The sequence below is a fragment of the Ambystoma mexicanum genome, chromosome 5p, assembly GCF_040938575.1.
Source record: "Ambystoma mexicanum isolate Mex_15411 chromosome 5p, UKY_AmexF1_1, whole genome shotgun sequence".
In the NCBI taxonomy this organism is placed as follows: domain Eukaryota; kingdom Metazoa; phylum Chordata; class Amphibia; order Caudata; family Ambystomatidae; genus Ambystoma; species Ambystoma mexicanum.
Window position 1 is genome coordinate 384,676,649 of NC_090930.1, and position 24,870 is coordinate 384,701,518.

Below are 24,870 nucleotides of genomic sequence, written 5' to 3' on the forward strand. Positions count from 1 at the left end.
GCGGTGTTCCAGAGAAAGGAGTCATGGTTGGAGGAAATGTACTCAATTTGTGACGTTTAAAGGGTTGTGATGGCAATGCAGAAAAAGGAATCTCTAGTTAATAAAATATGGGGGGATTTCATGAATCTGGAGCTGGCATAATCTGGCTTGGAGAGAGAAGATTTGACAGAGATTAAGAAAAGTAAAATATTGTTTATAATTATTTACAGATGCAGTGAAAAGAATATTGTTATTAGCATGTATGCAAATATAACAATGTCTAGAGTCCGGGAAAGGGAGGAGGGATGTGGGTGTAGTGGGGTGTTTTGTTTGTTTTTCTTTTTTTTCCCCTTGGTTTTGTTTTGTTCCTCATAGCCTACACTTGTTATACTGTGTATGATTGTATATTAGGGATTGAGGGGAGGTTCTAGTAGCTTTAATATATGTTACTATTTGTGGATATAATGTTTGACGTTCATTGTGTTTTCCTATGCGTTTCTTAGATAAAAATTGTATAAAATAGTTACAAAAATAAAATGGATCAAGTGTGACTAATGTAGATATCAGCACAGTTTGGTTGTGTTCATAGCATACTGTTCTGTTTCCAAAACACTTAGGGCTCAGTGTCTTAATTACACAACCATCCACAGCAGATACAGCTTCATATAATCAGGTGTAAAGACTTCCTATATACAAGCACTTGAGGCATCTGCAATCACGCCCTATATACATTTATGCATTTACTATACAGTGTGGTTTTGATTCCAAAGTTTACATCATATAGTCCAAGGTAATTATCGCATAGCCCTATATCACTGTGTATTTATTTATGTATTTATTGTGGATTTGTAAGGGGCTTATACATCAAGGAATTGTGTTTCAAAATGACAACAGAGCAAAAGGTGTGGGAACATGGGAACACAGGCAAATAGAAACTAATGAACAGGAAGGGGCAGTCCTACTAGGCCTTGTGAGCATTCAGAACGTGCAAGTGCAGAGAGAGAGAGAGAAGAGGCAGGAAATGGGGTTAGTGCTAGGAGTTCCACAGAGGGGAGTGCTAAGGTGTTAGTTTTGTGCAACAGTAGGTGCCTGGCGAGATTGTTTGGTACATACATGATAACCTGCCAATAATAAGTGCAAGCCTGTGACAACACCAGCCAGTGAGTGCCCAAAGGCAAGTGCTTGGATGGGGGGAAGGCAGAGGGTGATTTGGCGGAGGGCCAGGACCCAGAAGGACACATAAGGACAAAGGACACCAATCTCAGCAACTTTGGGATATTAGCAGAGGAGTGAGAGGGGAAAGAGGAGGTGAAGAGGAAAGTCTTAAGGAGCTTCTGGAATTTGATTCGATGTGGCTCAAGACGGAGAGGAAGAGGGAGGCTGTTACAGAGGAGGGACCCAGCCGAGGATAGAGATCTGCCACCAGCTCGCTGCATAGAAAGTGTATGTCACATAGAGTTTTGGAGCAAGAGGAGTTTAAAGATCTGGAAGGAGAGTATTTGGTGAGAGCGAGTTATAGATATACTGGACCACGGTCCCAGACATCCTTATGGATGATGCAGAGGGATTTGAATTTGATCCTTGCAGCAGCCGGGACCCAGTTGAGGGTTTTTACAGCATGGAGAGATACAGTCACTGGGCTTGAGTCCAAGGATAAGTCTTGCAGCCCTGTTCTTGACAAGCAGGAGGGGGCGGAGAGAGGAAGAGTGTTGATTGAGTAAGAGGCTTTTGCAGTAGTAAAGCCTAGAGAGTACCAGAGCTCTAGAGACATTGAGCCTATGGGGAAAAGTGAGGATAGGAAGGATACCTCTGAAGAGATGGAGTTGAAAGTGGGTCTTCTTGGCAAGGTCCGCAATGTGAGGGAGAATAGAGAGAGAGGAGTCAAAGATGACTGCAAGGTTTCTGGCTTTGGTTGCAGGAGAACGGGGAGAGCCCGTAAAGGGTAGCCAGAGTGAAACAGGGAGTGGGAATCCCAATAGGAAAGATCACAGTCGTTCTGGCATTAAGGAATTGAGGCAGAGATCATTAGAGTCAAACCAGGACTGAATATCAAATAGGCAGTCGGGTACCAGAAGTAGGGAGAGCATAAGAGGGCATTTGAAGAAGAGTGGGTGTCACCTGCATAACACTGGAAGTGCGGGGATAAAGTGGCGATAAGTTTACCAAGTGGAGAAAGATAGACATTAGAAAGCCAGGGTGAGAGATTAGAGCCCTGGGGAATGCCACAGGTGGAGATAGGAGAGGAGAAAATACCCAGGATGACATGGGAGGGACGGTCAGTGAGGAAGGAGGTCAGCCAGTCAGATACCTAGGGTATCATGGAGCCGTTTTATGAGGATGGCGTGGTTGACTGTATCAAATGCAGAGGAGAGATCAAGTAGAACGAGAACAGCTGGGGAGAGAGAATCAAGAGATGCAAGCAGTTCTTCACGGGTGTTCATAATAGCAGTTTCCGTGCATCTGGATGCTCAGGATCCAGATTGATGGTCGTGTAGGCAACCAACAAGCTCAATATGCTGGCCCAGTTGGGGGAAGACCAGCTTCTCCACCAGTTTCCCAAGGAAGGGAGTGATGGAGATGGGACGGTATTTGGCCAGACACCAGGTGGAAGGAGTTCTCAGGAGGGGCGCACAAGAGAGTGCTGGAGGGAATAACGGGAAAGACCTGATATCAAGAGAGTGATTGCAGAAATCAGTAGGTGAAGGGGCAAGGAGCAGCCTCCTGTGTCCGAAATAAAAAATAATAAAACTGCCCCATTTATGGTATCAATTCAGGAGGTATTCAAAACCCTACATTTGAGCAACTCGATCAGCTGGAAACCATTAGCAAATAATTTCAATAGGAATCAAGTTACTGACATAAGGATGTATATTGCACCCAAAACAAATATCCCAGAAGTGGCAGGCACCCTTTTTATTCACCATCACAAGTGAGGTTTCAGCAATACATAACTTTCGTGCATTTCTATATTAAGCATGTATTTAGAATAAGATATGGGCATATCTGAAACCCGCACCAACATAGAAATGTGTTGAGCCCAATACACTCTTTCATAAACGTAACATAAATAAGCGCTCTCTGGATGCACCCTCAAAATCTGAGATTGTATTATGTTATTGTATGTAGGATTTCTATCGCACACCTCTGTCATTTACATATGTTTCTGTCTATGAAAGCATGTTGTGGAAGACATAACATTCTACCTTCACGTACTCACTTTTTTTTTTATTTCACAAGAGCAACAAATATAAAGATACTGGTCATCTTTTTAAATGCCCATTCTTGAAAAAACTGCCTTTAATGATGGAAAAGACCACACAATTTTGAGGCAAGATTAGCTTATAAATTTAAAGGAACATAATATCCCAAAAAGTTCATCTGCATCCCGAAAAATAAAAAAACAGAACATGAATAAGTAACTTTTTTATGCTCCACATCTAAAGTTTTTCCCAATAAGTTGAAACAAGCATTGGAAATGCCAACCATTTTGACTTTTCTGTAGGCATGAACTGGTATTAACTGGACATATATGGTAGCAGGTGCAAAATCGTGCAAGGACCTGGGCCTCTAATAGCAGTGCCTGGCAAATGCCTGTTACTTATACACAAGCCAAAACTGTTGGCTTTATCAACGCTTGCTTTTAACAGGACTTCAGTCAAGGATGCACAGAGTGCTCATAAACCGAGTGGCTGAAGACAGACCTTGTAAAACATTTATTTTACACCAGTAGAGGGTTTACTACGTCAATTAAGTCAATAGCGCACAGAAAACGGCTTTGAAAAACACTGACAGGCAATTTGAGTGCAAAGCTTGATGCTAAGGCTTGATTGAATCTAATTCAAAGAATTCCCATGAGTGGGTGTTTTGAGTGTGGAGGAGCAGGAACTGATTGGGAATGACCATAGGGAATAGAATGGCCATGGGCAGTCAATGGGTGGGCACATAACCAAACAACACGTGCAGGCAGTGTATCCCTCCTCATATGCCATTCCTCCCTATATGTACTCTGACAGAATAGTTTGCCTTATAGCACAAACTAAACATGAGGAAATTAATGTATTGTGTGGATAAAATAAAACATCTTTGTTTGCAAGTGACCCAACTGAAGAAAGAGATGGCAAAAGAAAGGGAAAAAATAAAACAATTAAACGTTATTTTTATTCCACTGAAAACACCACCACAAGACAATGTATTGTGACAAGGGGGAGAGATATTAAAACCTGTTTGTAGATGGACAAATCAAAAAAATCAATGTACTGTGACCTCTAGCTGCAGCACCTTTCCCCTGCCGCAATACAGCACATCTGATTTCGTTCCGTACAAATCCCACGTGCAGCCTTCCCAAAATGGCAGACACAGGGATTGTTGAACACGGTTGCTAGGCAACCAAAAAAGCAAACCACACTTTCGGATAGGCGTCAGCGCCCTATTTCCGGCCCCACGCTTTGCCGGAAGGCGAGAGCCGGCCTACCCTCAGAAGTCCCCCTTATAAGGCCTGTGAGCCTAGCTGTGCCAGATCCTGCAAGACACCGCCGAGAAGGAAGGAGTCCATCCCCCACCACAACAACCTCGACTGTGAGCGCACTTCTGGAGAAGCAGCACCAGCAACCCAGTTGGTAAGCCTGCCTGGCTACCTCCAGCTCTGCATTAATCCTCTAGCTGCATCACCTTTGCCCTGCCGCAATACAGCACATCTGATTTTGTGCCGTACAAATCCCGCGTGCAGCCTTCCCCAAATGGCCAACACAGGGATAGTTGATCCCGGTTGCTAGGCAACCAAAAAAGAAAACCGTGCTCCCGGATAGGAGCCAGCTCCCCATTTCCGGACCAACAATTTACCTGAAGGTGAGAGCCGGCCTACCCTCTGAAGGCTCCTTTATGAGGCCTGTGAGCCTATCTGTGCCTATCCGTGCATATACAGCACCGGAACCTATCTTCTTACGGTCAGCTTGCCATACCCTACACTGCACCATTGCCCATTTCCTGGAGATCGATCCTGCGAACCCAGCATCCTTAACAACTGCAGAACTCTGGCGGTCTTCTGGCAAACAATACCTCATGGTAAGCATGCCACATTGCTCACTCAAACACTGCCTTCATCAAGATTTATGCCACCCATGCCAAAAAATATCATGTCTCTTCTCCTGCTACCGCAATCCATTTAAATGTGTGGTTCCAGGTCTTCGTAAAACCTACAGGCATGCACATATACTACTGATCATAGCTATATTCATATATTTGTTAAATGAGATGGTACTTCTTTAAATGTTGAATCTTAATGCAAAAATGTACTGTCCTATACTATCTGCCTGACTAAATCTGATAATAGAAAATGCGTATAATAGATCATGCCTAATCTAGGAATACATTGATTACCTATCTACCTCATGCAATGTATATCACCAATGCTTAACTATATATGATATTTCTGCCTTGCCTCGAACCATCCCTCTATATCAGCTTGCCTTATATCGCTTTGCGCTCACTGGTGATGTTAAACACACGCCTTGATGCCTATATTTGCCTTTGCCTGTTAAACTTGACCATTCATTGCTGTCATACCGTAAGGGCTTTATATTATCTGTGCATTGATAGCCTATACCTTTATTGCTACTATATCCTGATCTTATCCTGTGCCCAGACCTTCGCAGCCCAAAAATAACTTTCACTCAAGAACACTGCAGCCACCAGACGTGACCTGCGTCTCGCTCTTTACCATTTGAGGCCGACACCTAGCACTATACACCAACCTCACCCCACCTCTGTCATCCCAACATGATAGATCACTACGGTAACATCCAGCTAAAGCAGTGCATTGTTAGTAGCACCCAGTGCTTACCTCTTTTTTTAGCCGCATCACAAAAACCACCACCTAAAATTGAGAACATGGTAGCACCTTCCCTACTACCTATGTTCCCTCTACTTCTATTGCTAGTCACTTATCGTCTACATCTAGCACCTTACTCGACTCCTACAATGAACTTACAATGAACTTACCACGCTCTGTAGGCACATTAATCCAAATTGGTCCAGGATTAGCCCGCCTTCACTGTACCCGACATCACCCCATCCCTTGTCCCACACCATTCCTCAACAAAACTGTGCCGTTCCCCCAGTCCCTACCACATACTAACTACATATCCTCCATGAAGGATATTGCCAATCTTGCCAATCTTGAAACTCAATTATACGCTCCCCTCCCCCTTCACTGTCTCCAGATGGACCTACAAGACTCCACCGAGTATCCACAAGGACCTTTTGCAATCACATGAAGAGTGCTAGAGCTGCCACCCCGACACTCAAAACTCACTGGCTCCCCAGTCATCCTATCCTATCTCTGGCCACCTAAGAAGGTCCCGAATCTCATCACGCATTCATAGACCTCAACCTAACAAACTCCAAATGCCAGGTCACAACCAACACAAATTTCAGACCAACACCACCACTTCTCCTCTCAAAACACCACACACACCTGCCTTTGTAAGTAGTCCTGAAAGCCTTGTGAATACTCGCACTGCCTCACATCTAATCAATTCTCAAATCCTATGTGATGCCCCTTGGCCTACACATCCCATCATGGGTCACCTAAGAAGATCTTGACTATCATCCCGTTTACTTCAACCTAAACCGAACAAATCCCTATCACTTTGCTATACCCAAAAAAAAACCCAGACGAATACCACCTCCACCCAATATAAGACCACACACATTGGTTCACATAGCACACCTCAAACCCTACCAAGTACAGTTAAAAACCCCAACTGTAGGGGCACCACCATACATAAACCTACCTTCCCTAACACTATTGGCTTCATTACACGGTAGGTGGTAACCATGGCGGTATTAGCGCCATGGTTGCCGCCGGTATTTTACCATGTCCGCCTTGGTGGATGGCGGAATTACCGCCCTACTCCAAGGTGAGCGGGGGCGGTAATTCCCCATTCACCAAGGCCCTTCCCCATTCCCATTTTTGCCCCCATAGGCATAATGGGAATGGGGAAGGCGCTAATTACGGTACCGCAAAATGCGGTACCGTAATTAGCACCAAGGTCCCTTTGCGGCACCTTACTTTAACGGCTGGTAAAACCAGCCGTTAAAGTCGGGTCCCGCAAAGGGAACTTGTAGTAAGGCGGTAAGGGTTAACGGTCACCGGTAGCATTACCGGTGACAGTTAACCCTTACCGCCTTCCTTGTAATGAGGCTCTAACTGTCACCGGTAATGCTACCGGTGACCGTTAACCCTTACCGCCTTCCTTGTAATGAGGCTCTATCTCTCTAAAAGGTGCCCTCATCAATGCCAGATCCATCACAGCCCATGCCTTGGATATTGCAGATACCATAATAACAAATGACCTTGATTTTCTAGCAGTAACTGAAACATAGTTACACCCAGCCTCAGGCCCCCTTCTTTCCCTAGCCATCCCGGAAGGCTATACTATCTATGGGAAAGACAGATCCACCTCAAGAGGAGGTGGAGTAGCCTTTCTAGCTAAAAAGACTCTCAATATAAGAGTAGTCCCTGAACTACCATTCACATCAGGAGAAGTCATCTCACTAAAAATCACCCTCACAATGACTTGCACACTCACTCTTCATATCATTTACAGACCTCCAGGACCCATCTCTACCTTCAACGAGGATATCACAACACTCCTAGCACACAACATGAAACCTCAGTCCAAAGTGATCATTATGGGGGACTTCAATCTAGGTCTACATGACCCTCTAGACATACTTGCAAATCTCACGGTTAACTCCATTGAAGCCCAAGGATTTACTCAAAGAATCACTGCACCCACTCATGACAAAGGACGCATTCTAGATTGACTAGCCGATACCAATTGCATCACCAACATCCTTACCAACTCCCCATCGCCTTGGTCGGATCACAACCATATCTTATTCTCCTCCACCTCTACTAAGACTTCGAAACAGCATCGATCCACACTCCTTGCTCCATCTAGAAACCTTAAATATTAACCGAGATAGCATGCTACCACTCCTCACTCCCATTTTTGACCTCGCTCACCTGGACAGTGACCCTTCAATTCTGGTTAGCCACTACAATGAAGTAATGCTCGCAGCTATAGAAAAAACTGCCCCACTAAAAAGCAAAAACATCAAACCTTTAGCTCATGTCAATCCTTGGTTCTCCCCTGAACTCAAAGCCCTTAGGACTTTAAAAAGATCTTCTGAAAACAAATGGATCAAAACACCATTGCTAGAAAATAAAATACAATTTCAAACCCTTGCAACTGACTACAAGATTGAAATCATAACCAAAGAATATCTAAGGCCCAATCCAATAATAGAGAACTATTCACCATCATCTGCGAACTGGAATCACCAGCACCCACTCCATATTTCACAATCAAAGATGAACAATGGTGCTCCAATATTCAGAATGCCCTGGCCGATAAAGTCTCATTACTGCAAAATAAAGTAGAACAAAAAAGACTATACTTAACATTACTCCCTCGACCACATACCCTCCCCCTAACACGACCAAATTTACATTCTCTCCACTACTGACACCATCAACATCATAAATAGCCTAAAACCATCTAGATGCAAAGGCGATGTCAGCCCAGCTACCTTGATTAATGGCTGTGCAGTTGAACAGTCTCATCAATAACTCGTTCGCTTCCAACACAGTCCCAAATGACTTTAAAAATGTGTGGGTATTACCTCTGCTAAAAAAGCTCACATTTAAACCTAAAATACCAACCAATTTTCACCCTATAACAACAGCCCCCTTTCTACTTAAAATATTAGATCGTGCAGCTTACCTACAAATCCAAAAACACCTAGAAGACCATCAGCTCCTGGGTCTAAGAAAATCAGATTTCAGGCCAGGTCATGGCACCGAAAAGGTGTTACTCGATTTGAAAACGCAAATGGGCCAGTACATAGACAAAGGAGAACTCTGCACCCTCATATTGCTAGACCTATCTCCAGCATTCGACCTAGTCAATCACGATATACCATGCCAACACCTTGAGACCGCAGCCCAATTCTCCCCAGAGTCCATCAATTGGATCAAATTGTTTCTATCCAACAGAATCATGAGGGTCTTTCTGACACAGCAGCCCACCCGGCACTGGTAAATTGTGGTGTACCGCAAGGCGTGTGTGTCTCTCCCACACTCTATTATGCTTTTACCAAGCTTCTATTCGACAAACTGGATACAATGGGTATCACATATACCAATTATGCAGATGGTACACAAATTCTAATACCATTATCTGTATGTCATGACTCAGACACCGAAAATCTCAACAAAATATACCTTGCAATGCAAGGCTATATGGCACTCAATTAACTATGCCTCAATGATGATAAGACAGAGTTTATCATCATTGGTATTAAAACAAAACTTAGCAACCTCCCACAGCACTACAAATCATTCATCATTGATGGCAAAACAATCCCAGTTGCCAATGAAATAAATACCCTCAGAGTCTATATTGACTCTACATACACTCACATTAAATAGACAGGTCAATGTTGTTGCTACCTCAGCCGCTTACACAGCTAAACTAATACGAGCCAGCCACCCTTTTCTATCTACCAAAAATGCTATTACCCTGGTGAGGGCTTTGATACTCTCCAGGATTGATTACTGTAACTCTCTCTTTGCTGGGACCAGCACTAGAAACATCAAAAATTAACAACAATGCCATAAGAGCGAGTTAAACATCCCTAGTCACAATCATATCTCAGCCACTAGGAGGAACATCCACTGGCTACCTGTCCTTGACAGAATTAAATTCAAAATCCTGACGCTGACGCACAAATGAATTTCTAATAAGGGTCCTAAATATCTTAGCAGTCTCATATGCAAAGTCAATTCTAACAGACCAACCCGCTCTGCTTAGACTAACCTGCTCTCCACCCCTTGATACAGAAGACAGAAAGCTGAAGGCTCAATTTTCCCGGTCATAGTGCCAAAATTGTGGAATGCCCTTCCCCACAATCTCAGAAATGATGGGTCCTTCAGAAAAAAACCTTAAAACCACGCTCTTCATATCCAACCTCTTGCAATAGTCCTTCAGCACCTCATTCTAGTTTGAATCAGGATACGGATCTGCAACGATATATAAATATGTAAATTGTGTGCTTTTTGCCTTGGAACCTCATGTAAATTGTGTGATTTTTGCCTTGGAACCTAACGTAAATTTACTATGAACTTTTTTTTGCTCTAAGTGTCTTTTGCTCTATCTGTAAAATACTGTGCAACTGGTAATGTAATGTCTTAAGTCCTCAAAGCTGTGACTATATCTTTAAGTAGTAATCAGTGCCTAGTTGCCTTTGGGCTATGTGTGCTTTACAAATAAATAAATGAATAAATAAATAAATAAATACAATGATATAGATGAGAAAGGTTGCTTAGTATGGTGAAATTGCAACATGTTAATGCATAATATGTTTAAGATAACAGAGGCTCCTCACACATGGCCAGAGCTGTATCGAGTTTAGTTTATTTCCTATAATGTGCAGCACGCCCGTAGTCCTCCATGCACAACATACAAATGCATACACAATCTAACAATATAAGACAAACATAAAACAAAAAACATCAGATGAAAGGCAAAGTCAAAAATATAGAATTTCAGGCAACAGCAAAACATGTCCTCTGGGTACACCAAGTATGTGAATTTAGGATAATTCTCAGGTTAGTATTTGATGACAGATTATCCTGGTTCTTACATAGACTAAAAAAAAGGTAAATGACTTTGGCCACACCCTATTATAATACAATTTGTGTTACTTTTGGTATACCAATTATTGATTTGCACCCTATGCAAAAATCTCAGGTCCTGTGTTCTAATACAATGTTGCCCCACTCTATGATATAGCCATGGTAGGACTTTGTTCCTGAGTGCCTCTCTTGGCTCGGGACCACGTGGTTTCTCTACATTAGCAATTATAATATTACGTGGGTCCATGGAGAAATCCCTTAAATTCGTGTCTATAGCCTTTGGCATTAAGGTTTTCCTGATGCACATATCGATAGGTGGTATAACACCCAGGATGGAATTTGAAGCAGTCACCGGGTTGTCCGGTTTCGAAAGTGGTGGAGTAACACCATCAATAGGTTCCATCTCTCCTCAAATGTCATCAACGTGTTCTGCCCTACTGGACATATTCTGAACCATTCGTGTTTTCAACAGCAAACGCGTATCATGCATATTAAATTTCAGGTCACATTTGGGATTTGTATAAGTTAGTGGGTACATTTTGTATGTGAGCTTACAGGGGTGTGGTGAAAACAAATGATGTGGGTTTCTTATATCCATCATGCATCTTTTTATCAGCTAGCTATCACAAGGGTTAGATATGCTTAGGAGAATGCAATGTGCTTCATATTATAGACAGTGCCTCTACCAGGTGGCAAGTGCATAGTCATTTCTTCAGGGCTGTGATCATGATTGCTATATTCTGTGTGATCTCTCATCATCTTCCATTAACACGGTAGAGACCTCTTCTGGGAAAGGCCTTAGCACACATACGAGTGAGAGGAAGCAAGAGAGATGATTAAGAATATAAAAGTATAACTCCACTTGTGCTGCTCCCTTAGGGAAGAGAGGACAGACCTCAAGTCCTGGTCTTCCTCTGATCAGCATCATTCATCATCTATGTCGGGTTCCATACATACATACATAATACATAATTGCACATAACTGCTTGTATTTGCCTCTGTTCCACACTCCCTCCGCTATATGCTAATCTGGAAGTCCCACCAAGGACTATGTAGTTCTGCAAGGCTCTCATTCTCCCCTCTGCCAGGGGGCGGAATGGTGTGTGTGTTTGTTTCAACAAGATTACTCAGGGAAGTGTGGTTTTATGCCGTCATATTTGCATCTGGAAGAGCATTTGCTGAATGGTTGGCCATTTCTGTATAGTTTCTGTTGTGTCTGCTCTCCTCCCATTGAGCGCTCCGGATGGTAGATGCAGGTGTGACGTACCTTGGTCATCCATGTTTGGTTGTGCATACAGTGATACATTGCACAGATAAGTGAGGTGTATGCTGGGTCATCAATTTCTCCATACAAGCAGCAAGCAAATGATCTCTGCATGCCCCCTGGGCATGAAAGCAAGTGATTTGAAACACAACTCCTGTTTGCCACAAATATTGGTAAACAGTGCTTGTTGGTTCAAATTACAGAAGTCACAAGAATAATAGGTGAGGCATTTTACATACATGCTCAAGAATTGCCAATTTTCATGGCAATCAGATATTCTGCTTTGCAATACCAATTCTAAAGGCCTGATTTGCACAGCGTTTTTAAATGATCTTTTACCATTGTAAAACGCGTTTGTAAATCAGGCCCTATGTCTCCTTTCTGTTGCAATGGTTTTGCCAAAACCTAAAAGGGTTTTCTTGTAAGCAGATATAAATAGGACGTTAGCAGCAAAAACTTTAAATCCCTCTTCCTAAATCAAGAAAAAATCTGCCCCACTGTAATTTTTCTTGGGTTCATTTGTTGAAGGTAAAGGATGTGAAACATCTAATTATTTGCATTTAAAACAGGGATTTGCGTGCAATTCTGCCGGCAAATCGCCATTCGTCAAACAGGGATTTGCTGGCGGAATGGCACGCAAATCCCCGTTTTACATGTAAACAATTCCATGAATCAGGGCCAAGATTAGCACTAAGTCGAACTGTGTGTGTATTGGTGCAAAAAAAACATTTGAAATATATCCCTTTGCACCAGGGCAATCAATCTCTGTTGTGCTCATATCATGATAAAATTGCCAAGTTTCTGTAATCTGGATCCTTGTCCGATTGACGTACTCACCCACTCTGCTGTTGTTTGACATTTGTTTGCTGTTCTTATGTTTTGTTTGCCTTTCATTGTTTGTATATTTTGGGCCCGATTCATGGAATTATTTGCGCAGGAAATAGGGAACTTGCGTGCCAAACTGCGTGCAAAAATCCTGTTAGTCAATTCATAGAATCAAACGCACAGGACTTTTCCAGGACTTGCGTGGAGTCCGCGCAGGCTTGGCATGACTCTGCGAGCTGTCGAGCGCCTTGCGCAGGATGCCATGCAGAGCATGGATTGGCTTGTGCAGTGGGCTCGGTAGGGGGTGGAATACAGAAAATGGGGAAGTACATGCAAATAAGTGGGCATTATGAGGGACAGCCCACAAAAAGTCCCTTGCATGCCCACAATTGCACCAAACGACCTGTATTCATGGAACAACACACGCAGCCTCTCGGCATTGAAATGGCCACCAAATTCCATCGATCACTACGCCAACCGAAGGCACGCGTAAAGACACTTGTCTATAGGAACTGCAGTGCGGAGGTGGGTTTGCATGTCAGATTTAGGGCTGGGTATACGCAACTGGGGTTCCAATCTAACTTAGAGGTGCGCGTACGCCATGTAGCAGGGAGCAGGTATGGTTTACGCGGGTTCACATACAGATTTTCTGAGTTTAACACGAGTTACGAAGTATCATGCACATGTTTTTGGGGTGCTGGCAACAGTTATGGGAGACCCTGAGCAGGGTCCCTGAGATGGAGGTCTGCTTGCAGGGCACCCCACGCACTGTTTGATGGGTGCGTATATTAGCGCCCGAGGAAGCATGGAAAAGGTAGCTGTTCTGAATGTTTATGCTTTGCGTGGTGGTGTGTCGGGTATGTTCCGGCTGTGACTTGCAAATACGGTTACTCGCACAGTGTTGTTATAGACATATGTCAAATGCGGGAAAAATTTGCACTTTTCAATTAATCAGGCCGTTTAAATCTAGCCCTTGGGAGCAGAGTTTCTTTTGTGCCTGCTTAACAAAGTAACGCAGTCAACATAACTAAACATGTAAAATAACTTTATAGTCAACTGCTGCTCGAGAATTGTCCTCCTGAATCTTCCTAGAATAATACCACAGTTTAGCCCAAAGCATGCCAACTGGAGCACACACAGCACAACATTATAATTGTATAATGCCTGCATTTTTTGTGGGGTACAGTCACAGCCTTAAATACTCATACAGTTCAGGGAGACGTGTGTTCTTGGGGTCCCAATAGAACACAAAGAAACACTTTTCCAAACGAATTCCGAAAATATAGTTACATGACTTTCCTGTACATACTACAGAGGTCACATTAATTTAGTTTATGAACTTCATAAGGAATTGTACACAGCTGGGGCCACTATTACAGAGAAAGTGCAGTGAAGCACATGAACACTCAGCTTTGCTAATGACGGGGCTCAAACCACTGTCTTGGCAGTTGTTACGGCAAACTCGGTAACAGATTCACTGGCTGACAGGCCACGCCTGGATATGGCTGTCTCATGAGACTGTCAACCACCAGGCCTGCTCCATCAGCATGCATTTACTTTAAGAGGACACAGTGGACATCTCCGCTAAGTCACTCTGCAATCTCCTTTCAAGATCACATGAGGTCACGAATCAAAATGAGCATGGTTATAAAAAGCTGCTTAATGGCAAAAACCCTCACATCAACAGTGGCACTTTTACTCCGTCCTGAATGTCTACCCTGCCATGCATCAAGATGTTCCCTTATGGCAGAGAGCTGGGCATCATCTCCAAGGGCAGCGACGTGGATCATAACCGTGTAGTATAAAGGGTGGCATGATGGTATGGGTATATCTGGAACATATTATTCTCCCAGAGTATTTGCCCATGTCATGATCATTACAGAGACACTGGCCACTTCCTAAACCCACTGCGCTCACTCGCTCTCCACTGACCCTGATTGGAATGCTTGGGCTGGAAGGAAGGACCATTGTAAAGTGCAGCTATCGCCCAAGGAGGAGCCCTCTACTTTACATGAGGGATGCCTTGTTTTACTACTTTTAAAAGCAATGGCGTGATGTAGGTACTCTCTGCTGATGGTTTTAGGTGCTCATCGCCAGCACTGAGTGACTCATTGTTTAATCCTCGACGATTCCACCTTCTTGCAACCAGCTGTATTCAGCTAAACTAGTTACGGGTCCTTAACTGAACTATTCAAACCCAGGGACTCACTAACTGCTGAGAGTTAGCTTTGTAGATGGTGTGAGGTTTGTATCGAAGATGTAGGTTTTTTTGGCAATTGGACATGCAGATGAAAAAGAGTTCCACTTTGTGAAACAGCAGAAGTGCGCTGTATTTCTAGCTTTGGGTGTCCAGGGAAGTAGAACCCCATCTAAATCATGTGCTTTGGGTTGGAATATATATCTTAGTGCCGTGGCCACTCACACTGGGGCTGCCACTTGCAGTTCCTTCGTACACTGTTTCTAATCCAGATACACCCTTTTAACCCACATCCAGCGATATTAGTGTACCAAACAAGTAGTGAAACTGTGACTACGGCGGAGAGGTTAGAAGGAAAGGAGCAACCAACAACACGTTTGTCAAGGGTTGCAGTCCTGCTGGTTTACAGCCAATTGAGTTGAAATGTATTTAAGTTTAGTTGTAAATGAATGATATCCTGTGGTAAAGTAGAGAAGTGTGCTTTAACTTCATAAAGAACAGTTCTGGAAGGTTGAAAATGGTTGCAAAAAGTAGTGGCGCTGTAATACATAAAATAATAAAAGTAGTGGAACATCGCTCCTGAGCGTTCCCGCTCACTTCGACCACTGCCCACATCTAGAAACGTTAATACTTAATGCCCTAAACTAGCGTGGAATACGCAGTAAAAAAAGAAAAGCATACCAGTATTAAATATTCTTACCAGCTGGTTCACACGTCTTCCCATCTTTGTTTAATGTATACCCATGTGCACAAAAGCATACTGTTTTCTTGAAAGGATCGTTCTTGCAGTAATGCTGGCAGCCCCCGTTCTTAATGGAACAAATGAGCACTGTTTCTGGAAAGAGAGATGCCACTGTTAGGTTACATAATGTAGAACACGTCGTCCTTGTTTGTATACTAAATAAATGCGGATGTGTTTTATATTGATGTACAATTCCTCTCTCAGTTTAAGCACCGTGTAATATATCTGTATGTAACTCATGTTATTACTTGTAATTATTTTGTGGATACTTTGACTGCCTTATTACTGATCTGTATGCAAACTTGTGTAACTCTGCAACGCACCCAGATACCTCCGGGTTTGGTGCGCTATACAAATAAATACACAAGCAAATCCCTTCCAGATTGTACCATTGACATGTTTGCCATGCAGACATTTACAGAGGTTGATGGTCCAACTCCCACCGGTGTAAAACCAAGGCATAAGAGCTGTATGCCTTGCTTCTATGCTCTGGGTGATTTTCAACGGTTTTGCAGGCAGCAGATGTGGGGGGCGGTCGGGGGAGGGGGGCACAGTACGGATGTAGTGTTCCCTCCTCCCTTTTCCACCCTGCCGGCAAAGTAATTTGGTTTCAAGGCAACATGGCAGATTCATGCTGAAGTAAGACCAACAGATTCCTATGGAATGTGCCTGCGTGTGTGCCGTGCACACATAGCAGGTGGTACTGACACTACAGACTGGAGCGTGAACACGATGTTACATCGAGTTTCCCTGTTGCAATGCCCCTTTTTATGCTATATCTTTCAGACGTGTAACATTGCATGGAAGTGCACAAGTGCAAATGCTGGCTCTGTCCCATGTCATGATTTGTCCAACTTCTAGTCCCAAGTGGAAAGCCCTCAAGACACATGTGTTCCGCATACATATGCCTGTTAACCGGGTACTCACGCAGTCTGGAGTGTGTGGTTCCAGCAGCACTCTTATGCACACGGGGTTGAGCGCTATTTAAAACATACATTGGCATCCTGTGGGGACCTCAATTTTAATACGCCTGAAGCCTTTATTTACCAGGGTACCCGAAGAGCAAGCCTACAGATGGCATGCAGTCCACATCAATTTAACAAAGCTTCTGGCTTGCAACTACACGTACTGGTAATAATAAGGCTGCCACATTGTGGCCTAAAGCACAACATTGCCTTATAGCTGTGCCAAAATGACTAATGCTCTTAAAGATTGCAGTGGCTAAGCCACCTACTCAGCCCCACACTACTATCAAAAAAGAAGTGACCCCAATCATGAAGGTGACACCGAGAGTGCACCATAGGCACACCTCCTTTGCCTTTTTGTCATAGCGCAGACCGAGGGCTACACTCTTCAGCAGGGTGTCAGGTGACAGCAACCGAAACAAATTAATCACAATGGTCTACAATAAAAGAATGTCCAATCAAGGTTCTTAAAAAATATGGACTTTTAAATAAACACTACAATTTAAACAACTAATCAGAAAACAAATGGAAAATCCAACACCCGTGTAAAATAAACACAGAACAGGCAGAAGTTTTTTTAAAAGGGCACCCTGGGTAGATCAGATGGAGTCTTCAGACAATATATTGGCAGCAATGTCAATGTTGAAACTTATGTTCTTGAAGACAAATGGAGTGAAAGTGGCTTAAAAGTCACTGTCATCCTTTAAAGTTGATGTTGATCAGGGCCCCTACAAAAACCTTTTTGTCATATTCTTGCAAATCAACATCAAGCCAAGTTCCAAGGTGCTTTCAGAGGTTGTGATTTGCCATTGAGTTGGGGAAATGGGCCACTATGTTCAACACATAGTATGGTTCACAAGCAGCAATGGCACTTGGCATAAAGACGTTTGGGAAAACCATGTGGTGTCTTAGTCAGAGAAGCTCACTAGCACTTTGATGTGACAATTTGGGCCCAGAGCTATTCCATGGTTTCTTGAATGCCGGGGAATCCCAATCCAGGATCACCATGGACAAGATGAGTCTTCTGAGCTTCCACTCAAGGGGGAGTGGCTGGCACCTAGAGAGGATCAATCACCTGGTTTCAGTGCAGTCAGTAGAGAAGCAGACCTTGTTCCACAGCAGTTCACTCTCACTGTTCCCTGGCGAGGGTTAGGGGGAGCAGTGTTCTTCTTCCCTGGATGACTCTTGTCTTCAGCTTATAATTCCAACACTTTGGAATAGAATGCACTCCAAACAGAGCTCCAGTACATCCTCCTTCTTCTCCTCATCTTCCTCCTCCTTCTCATCCTCTTTCTTCTTCTTCTCCTCCTCCACCTTCTTCTTCTATTTCTTTTTCTTTTTCTTCGTTTTCTTCTTCCACCCGGAATACATATCCTGCAGGAAATGGAGGGGAGAGGAAAAGAGTCCTGACAGAAACCAAGATGGTGGGACCCTTCCCTCAGTCCAACTCTCCGCTCTGGCTACTCTAACTTTGCCCCATCCCATTCCCAGTGACTTCAAATGGTCGTGAGTGATCAGCACCCTCGTGTGAGAGGGGCTTCATTACGTTTAAGTTGCTCAAAAGCAGTTTGATGTTGGAATCAGGGCTCAAAGTTTTTCTTTGATGTCTTTGTTTCTAGGGAGTACCAATCCAGGGCCTCCATGTACAAGGTGTGTATGCTGCACTCCACTCATAAGAGTGTGGCTGGCACATACAGAGGATCATTCACCTCCAATGAATAGGATCCCAGTTCCAATAGAGCCAGGAGAGTAGCATGAATTGGTCCACAGCAGTTTACCCCTATAGTTCCCAGAAGCATTTTATTTTTCAAGAAAACCTCTTCAGGAAAGTTCTTTCTTCCTGAAAGAAATCAACGGGGCAGCATCCTGGCCATCCCTCCACGTAGCCGCGGTGGAGACAGTCAGTCTAAATATCAATATAAATAAATCCTGTCATATCTGGGTTCTACTCTCCTGTGGTATCTAATTGCTAGGTTGTATATTTTGTGGGTTCCTAGAAGTCACCATTTACAGATTGTCATGCCACAGAACTGCTTAATGACTAGAATTATTATAATTTAGATCAAAGGTGCAGAAGATTATAAAGCCACCTCTGTCTGCAGGAACTTTGTGTTCAAGCAGCAGTCAGGAAGACACGTGAGACCACTGAACCTCCTCTGTGCCACTGCAGAGCAGAGGCCGAGGGAGCCTATAGGCTTTGTCAGCAAAGGAACATGTTTTCACTATTATTTTGGATGGATCACTTATGAAAGGGGGTTCTGATTAGCAGACCCGCTTTTCAGAAATAGAATTACCTGCATCATTTCACATTGACAAGGGGGGTCTTGGGAGTCTCTCTGCCAGACATTAGTCCTGGTTATGAGAGACTTACCCAGAGTCTTTAGCTCAGTATCTTTCACAGAGAAGACATATCCCAAACATAACAGTCTTTGTCCTGCCCTGGGGCAGTCCAGCACTGAAATGCTAGACAATTCTCCTCTGAACAAGAGTGCCAACAGCATCCCCAAACACGTGTTTCGGTCTGGTTGGACCTCATCAGTAGGGAGGAGCTGTGCCTCTCTAAGAATAGTGAGCAAGTGGTCCACGTCTGGATTTCCCTAGTAATTTAGGGTGAGACCCAAAGTTACTTAAATATGCAAATTGACAAGGGGGGTCCTGGGAGTCTCTATGCCAGACATTAGTCCTGGTTACGAGAGACTTACCCAGAGTCTTTAGCTCACTATCTTTCACAGAGAAGAAATATCCCAAACATATCAGTCTTTGTCCTGCCCTGGGGCAGTCCAGCACCGAAATGCTAGGCAATTCTCTTCTGAACAAGAGTGCCAACAGCATCCCCAGACACGTGTTTCCAGACGTGGACCCCTTGCTCACCATTCTTAGAGAGGCACAGATCCACCCTACTGATGAGGTCCAACCAGACCGAAACACGTGTCTGGGGTTTCTGTTGGTACTCTTGTTCAGAGGGGAATTGCCTAGCATTTCAGTGCTGGACTGCCCCAGGGAAGGACAAAGACTGATATGTTTGGGATATTTCTTCTCTGTGAAAGATAGTGAGCTAAAGACTCTGGGTAAGTCTCTCACAACCAGGACTAATGTCTGGCAGAGGGACTCCCAGGACCCCCTTGTTAATTTGCATATTTAAGTAACTTTGGGTCTCACCCTAAATTACTAGGGGAATCCAGACGTGGACCCCATGCTGACTATTCTTAGAGAGGCACAGATCCACCCTACTGATGAGGTCCAAACAGACCAAAACACGTGTCTGGGGTTTTTGTTGGTACTCTTGTTCAGAGGAGAATTGCCTAGCATTTCGGTGCTGGACTGCCCCAGGGCAGGACAAAGACTGATATGTTTGGGATATTTCTTCTCTGTGAAAGATAGTGAGCTAAAGACTCTGGGTAAATCTCTCGGAACCAGGACTAATGTCTGGCAGAGGGACTCCCAGGACCCCCTTGTTAATTTGCATATTTAAGTAACTTTGGGTCTCAGCCTAAGTTACTAGGGGAATCCAGACGTGGACCCCTTGCTCACTATTCTTAGAGAGGCACAGATCCACCCTACTGATGAGGTCCAACCAGACCGAAACACGTGTCTGGGGTTACTGTTGGTACTCTTGTTCAGAGGAGAATTGCCTAGCATTTCGGTGCTGGACTGCCCCAGGGCAGGACAAAGACTGATATGTTTGGGATATTTCTTCTCTGTGAAAGATAGTGAGCTAAAGACTCTGGGTACGTCTCTCACAACCAGGACTAATGTCTGGCAGAGGGACTCCCAGGACCCCCTGTTAATCTGCATAATTTCACTACTTAAAGATTAAAAAGTGAGACCTTCTCTGCCCTCATCAGAAGGCATTCTGTCACAATTTTAGAACTTTGCTTGGATGAAAGCCTTCCATTTGTTGCCATTTAATCAGATTGGTCGCACATGTTCAGCCGCCTGAGATGTCTCCACCCGGCTGGATTGATATTGGTGGCACAAGGCCAAGCACACGGGAGAGTTCCTCTTGATGATTTCTGATTGGTTTTCTTTGATTCTGTTTAATACAATAATGCATAATGTCAGGTTTGTACGCTCTGACTAGGGGTCTGCACTATAGTGAGGATATCATTAACTTGCAACATTTGTATAAATAACGAAGTCTTATTTTCTATTTATTTTGGCTCTGTGAATAACAGTACAAGGCTAACAATATTTTATAACAAAGTGCTAATTGTTAACAAGATATTGGTTTAAACAATATTAGAGACTTGCGTTCTGATTATATGGGTGTGTATTGTTTGGTGTCTTATCCATTTTTTCACTGAAAGAATACACTAACAAATTGGTTACAACCCTCTATGCAATTATCACTTTCTGCAAAATTACTTGAAGTCTGTTCATGGGGAAATGGTAAAATGCATCAGCAGCTATGCAGGACCACGTTCTACCGTATATAAGAGAGCTACTTTTTGATATGTTCACTTTCTTAGCAAGCATGCACTCCCGAAATAAATACTTGGCTCAGTGATCTGCAACCTTTAGTACTCTGCATCATCTGGACTACAACTTCAATCAGCCAATGGTGAGGGAGCATGTCAGCTGTAGTCTGAAATATCTGGAGACATTCAGGTTGCAAACACCTGACTTAGAGGAAATATTTGTTTTAATGTACTGAGGGGATTACCTATGTTTGCACTTCCGTGCACTTTTGACCTTTCTGTGTAATGTTGTACATTTACAGCACAAAGTGCAAATAAAAGTGTTGAAACTAGCAAAAACAGGTCGTTAACACAATCGTGTGCACTGTGTAGTGCCAATAGCGTGGACGCCTTCCGCAGCGTATGCTTGCGGGAGGCCTTGACAACGGAGAGGCCTTGATAACGGATTTCTATGGAATATGCATTCTTTAGGAGGATCGAAAAACAGGTTGCATATAAATCGGGTACAACCTCCACATTAAATAACATACTGGCGTTCGTGCATGTTTTTTCGGCAAGTGCAGTAATGCGAATTACATTATGTGCCCCCGCGGTGCCTGCCAACATATAGGAAAGGCCCTGCACGTTTTCATAATGTACATTGGTGCATATAAGCGAACACACAGCAGCTGTGTCACACACTAGCTTTCAGAGCCTTGGCACTCATTTCTGATATTTGTAGATTATTTCTAAGGAAAATTACTTTCCCCAAATAAATGTTCACCCCATACTCGTATTACTTCCACCAGCTGGGTTTTGCACGGTGCACAAGCCAAGCATTGCGTAAGGCATGGGTTTTGGTATTCAGGAATGATTGGATGAATTTCAGAGATTTTGGTTAGCAGTATCTGCCATTGTTTCAATGCTGAATGTCATCACTGATGCGTCTGTGTTTAGGCGCACACAGACATAGTTCACACTGGATGTAAGGCTCTGATTCACAGAACGTGTTCCTATGGGATTGTGCCATTATAACACGCTTTGGAGAATAAGGCCCTAACTATATTAGAGTTAGGAACCCCAGGTTCCATTAGAAGCTGCTTCCTTCAGTCACCCTGGTAAACACGTTGCTTTTCCGTATTCCATCCTGATACTCCACGACCTACTGTCACGGAAATCAGGGCAAGCGATAACAGAACATGGGGAGAAGAGGCAGCCTTACTGTCCAGGAGGATGTGGAAAGGCATTGGGGTGCAGGAACCCTGGAAAGAGGGAATGTGCCTAGGGTAAAGGGGAAGCCTCACCGTTCAGCTACTTTACATGGAAGTTTCGCACAAAGCTGGATCGAACATGACAAAACAGCAATATCTTCAGTCCAGACTTGCATTCTTAGGAGTTGCGCTGAAGTCTGATGTGTAAACAAAACCATTATTCCATCCTGACATAGACCACAATCTACTGTCTGGGAAATCAGAGCAAGAGAGAACATGGAGGCGGAGGCAGCCTTACTGACCAGGAAGATAAGGGATGCATGTTGAGGCACAGCAACTCTGAGAGCAAGAAAACGACAGTGGGCAAGGTCCACGCTTCGCTTCAAGGTGTGCATAATTCGGCTGCTAGGATTGTGGCCGACGATCACAGGCGCTCTCACATATCGCCCACACTAAAAAAGTCACTGGCTGCCCATTGCACAACAGATCAAGTTTAAGGCTGTAACCATCATCCGCAAATGCCCAATTAGCAAAGCACCAGCCTACCTTAAGGCTACAGTGGTATAGCCCACCCCTCCACCCCCAGGCCCTGCGTACCAGCTTGCGGCAGCTATTGACTAACAAGTACATTAAGCGCTCCTGAGCAGGCCGTAGGTCATTGCAGTTTCTTGCGCTTATCCTATGGAATACGTTACCTCTGCGTGTTATGCCTGATCCATCCTTACATCAGTTGTGGAAGTGTACGAAAAGAAGTAGTGGGACTATGTTCCCTGCTTGCCTGTCCCCGCTGCCCAAAAACGGCATTGCCACGCCACTACCACATGCAATCCAAACCCCCAAACAAACACTCCTACTGTTTAAGGGAACGTTCAGTGCAGTGCACTGAAGTACAAGTTTCAACTTCTTCCTACACTTTTATTTTAAAACGAAACCTTTCCAGACTGTTTTATTTTAAAATACAGGTATGGGAACAGTAAAACGTAATAAAGAATTGTAGAGGAGCAACGCTCCCAACCTCTCCAGCCCACTTTGACCACTGATTTACATCCTCCAGGAAAGGTGTGAACAACTTCCTTTTCACTGATCTGAGGAAGATTTGGTGAGATGATCTAACATAGAAATCCACACAAAAATCTGGTTACATGTGATTTTATCAAAGTGAAATTCAGAGTGGTAAGTTTTACCAAGGTAAACAATTCAGAATATTTTCTTTTTTAATGTGTTTTTTTTAATTTGGGGGACCCCCAAGCCCTCTGTTTTCCTACCCTTTTAACCCCATGTCCACCCATTGTAACCCCTTACCCCACTACCATATATATATTTATATAACATTTTCAGTATTTCTTTGGTGTGTTTTACTTCGGTAAAACTTACCACTCTGATTTTTTGGGGTAAAATGACTGGATACCAAAAATCCATGGAAGACTCTTCAGACTTGTTTACATTTGAATATTTTCTTGGCAGTTAACCCTTGGGGGTGCATGCAGAATGGGCAAGGGAGAAGTGTTCTTAGTGATTGATCTATTTTCATGTACCAACTGCTGCATTTTGTAAAGTAGGATGTAGTGGTTGAGGTTGGCCTGTTTGAAGGACAACATTGATGCAATTGTTGCGGTCTAGGCAGGAGAACAACTTATAGGTTCGATAAATGGTTATCCTGTAACTCACCCCAAAACAACAGCTGACAAATCTGGACACCAGAAGCCTTTCCCAATATACCCCTGCAACAAGGTAGTTGTACAGGGCGCAGCACCCAAGCTCCAATATTACAATAGCATAAACAAGATGTTGGGCAGGTCCACTTTATGTAAACTCTGGACACTGTATCCTCATAAAGTTCTGTTTGTAAATAGCTCTAAACAGAAGAGCTGAGCTACTAAGAATCCCCATGCTAATAAAACGTCCAAAGCTCAGCAGACTGGCATAGCTAAAATCAGCTGTATACCAGCCCAGTGCCAGTGTCACAAAATAAACCCTCCCCCATAACAAAGTCTTCCCCGGGAGACTTTATTCTGGAATGGAATCTCCCCCTGTGAAATAGATTCTCCCCCATGAAAAGAAATGTATTTCCGCTCAGTTTAAACCCTTCTAGGGAGGGTTTTTGGAAAAGTCCAGTCAGGCGAGGGAAGTCTCTGTTCTGAAATATTGTTGAACCTTCACCTAGATGGGGAGAGACTCTGTAGCAGAATAACGCCCCCCCTTGCTGGGGGAGATTCTGTAGCAGAACACACTCCCCCCCCTTCATGGGGGGAGACTCGGTAGCAGAATAAACTCTCCTCCTTGAAAGTAGAGACTCTGTATCAGAATAAACTCTCCCCCTTGAAGGGGAGACTCTGGCAGAATGAATTCTCCCTCTTGATGTGGGAGTGTCTGTATCAGAATAATCTGTCCCCCTTGATAGGGGTGACTGTATTAGAATGCACTCTCTGCCTACAAGGGAGAGACTCTGTATCAAAATCCACTCTACCCCTTTAAGGGGAGACACTGTAGCAGAATAAACTTGTGTCACAATTATCTCTCCCCCCTATAAAGGGAGACTCTGTATCAAAATAAGCTCTCCCACTTAAAGGGGGACACTCTGTAGCAGA

At 43.7% G+C, this 24,870-nt stretch overlaps 1 protein-coding gene across 1 annotated transcript in view; it reads right to left on the reverse strand.

Annotated features, from left to right (window-relative positions):
- Positions 1 to 24,870, reverse strand: part of F9 (coagulation factor IX) — a 512,309-nt gene that overhangs the window by 200,477 nt on the left and 286,962 nt on the right. Inside the window, exon 5 of the mRNA XM_069612775.1 lies at positions 15,668 to 15,802. Coding sequence (XP_069468876.1) covers positions 15,668 to 15,802 — 135 coding nt within the window. The remainder of the gene's footprint in view (positions 1 to 15,667; positions 15,803 to 24,870) is intronic.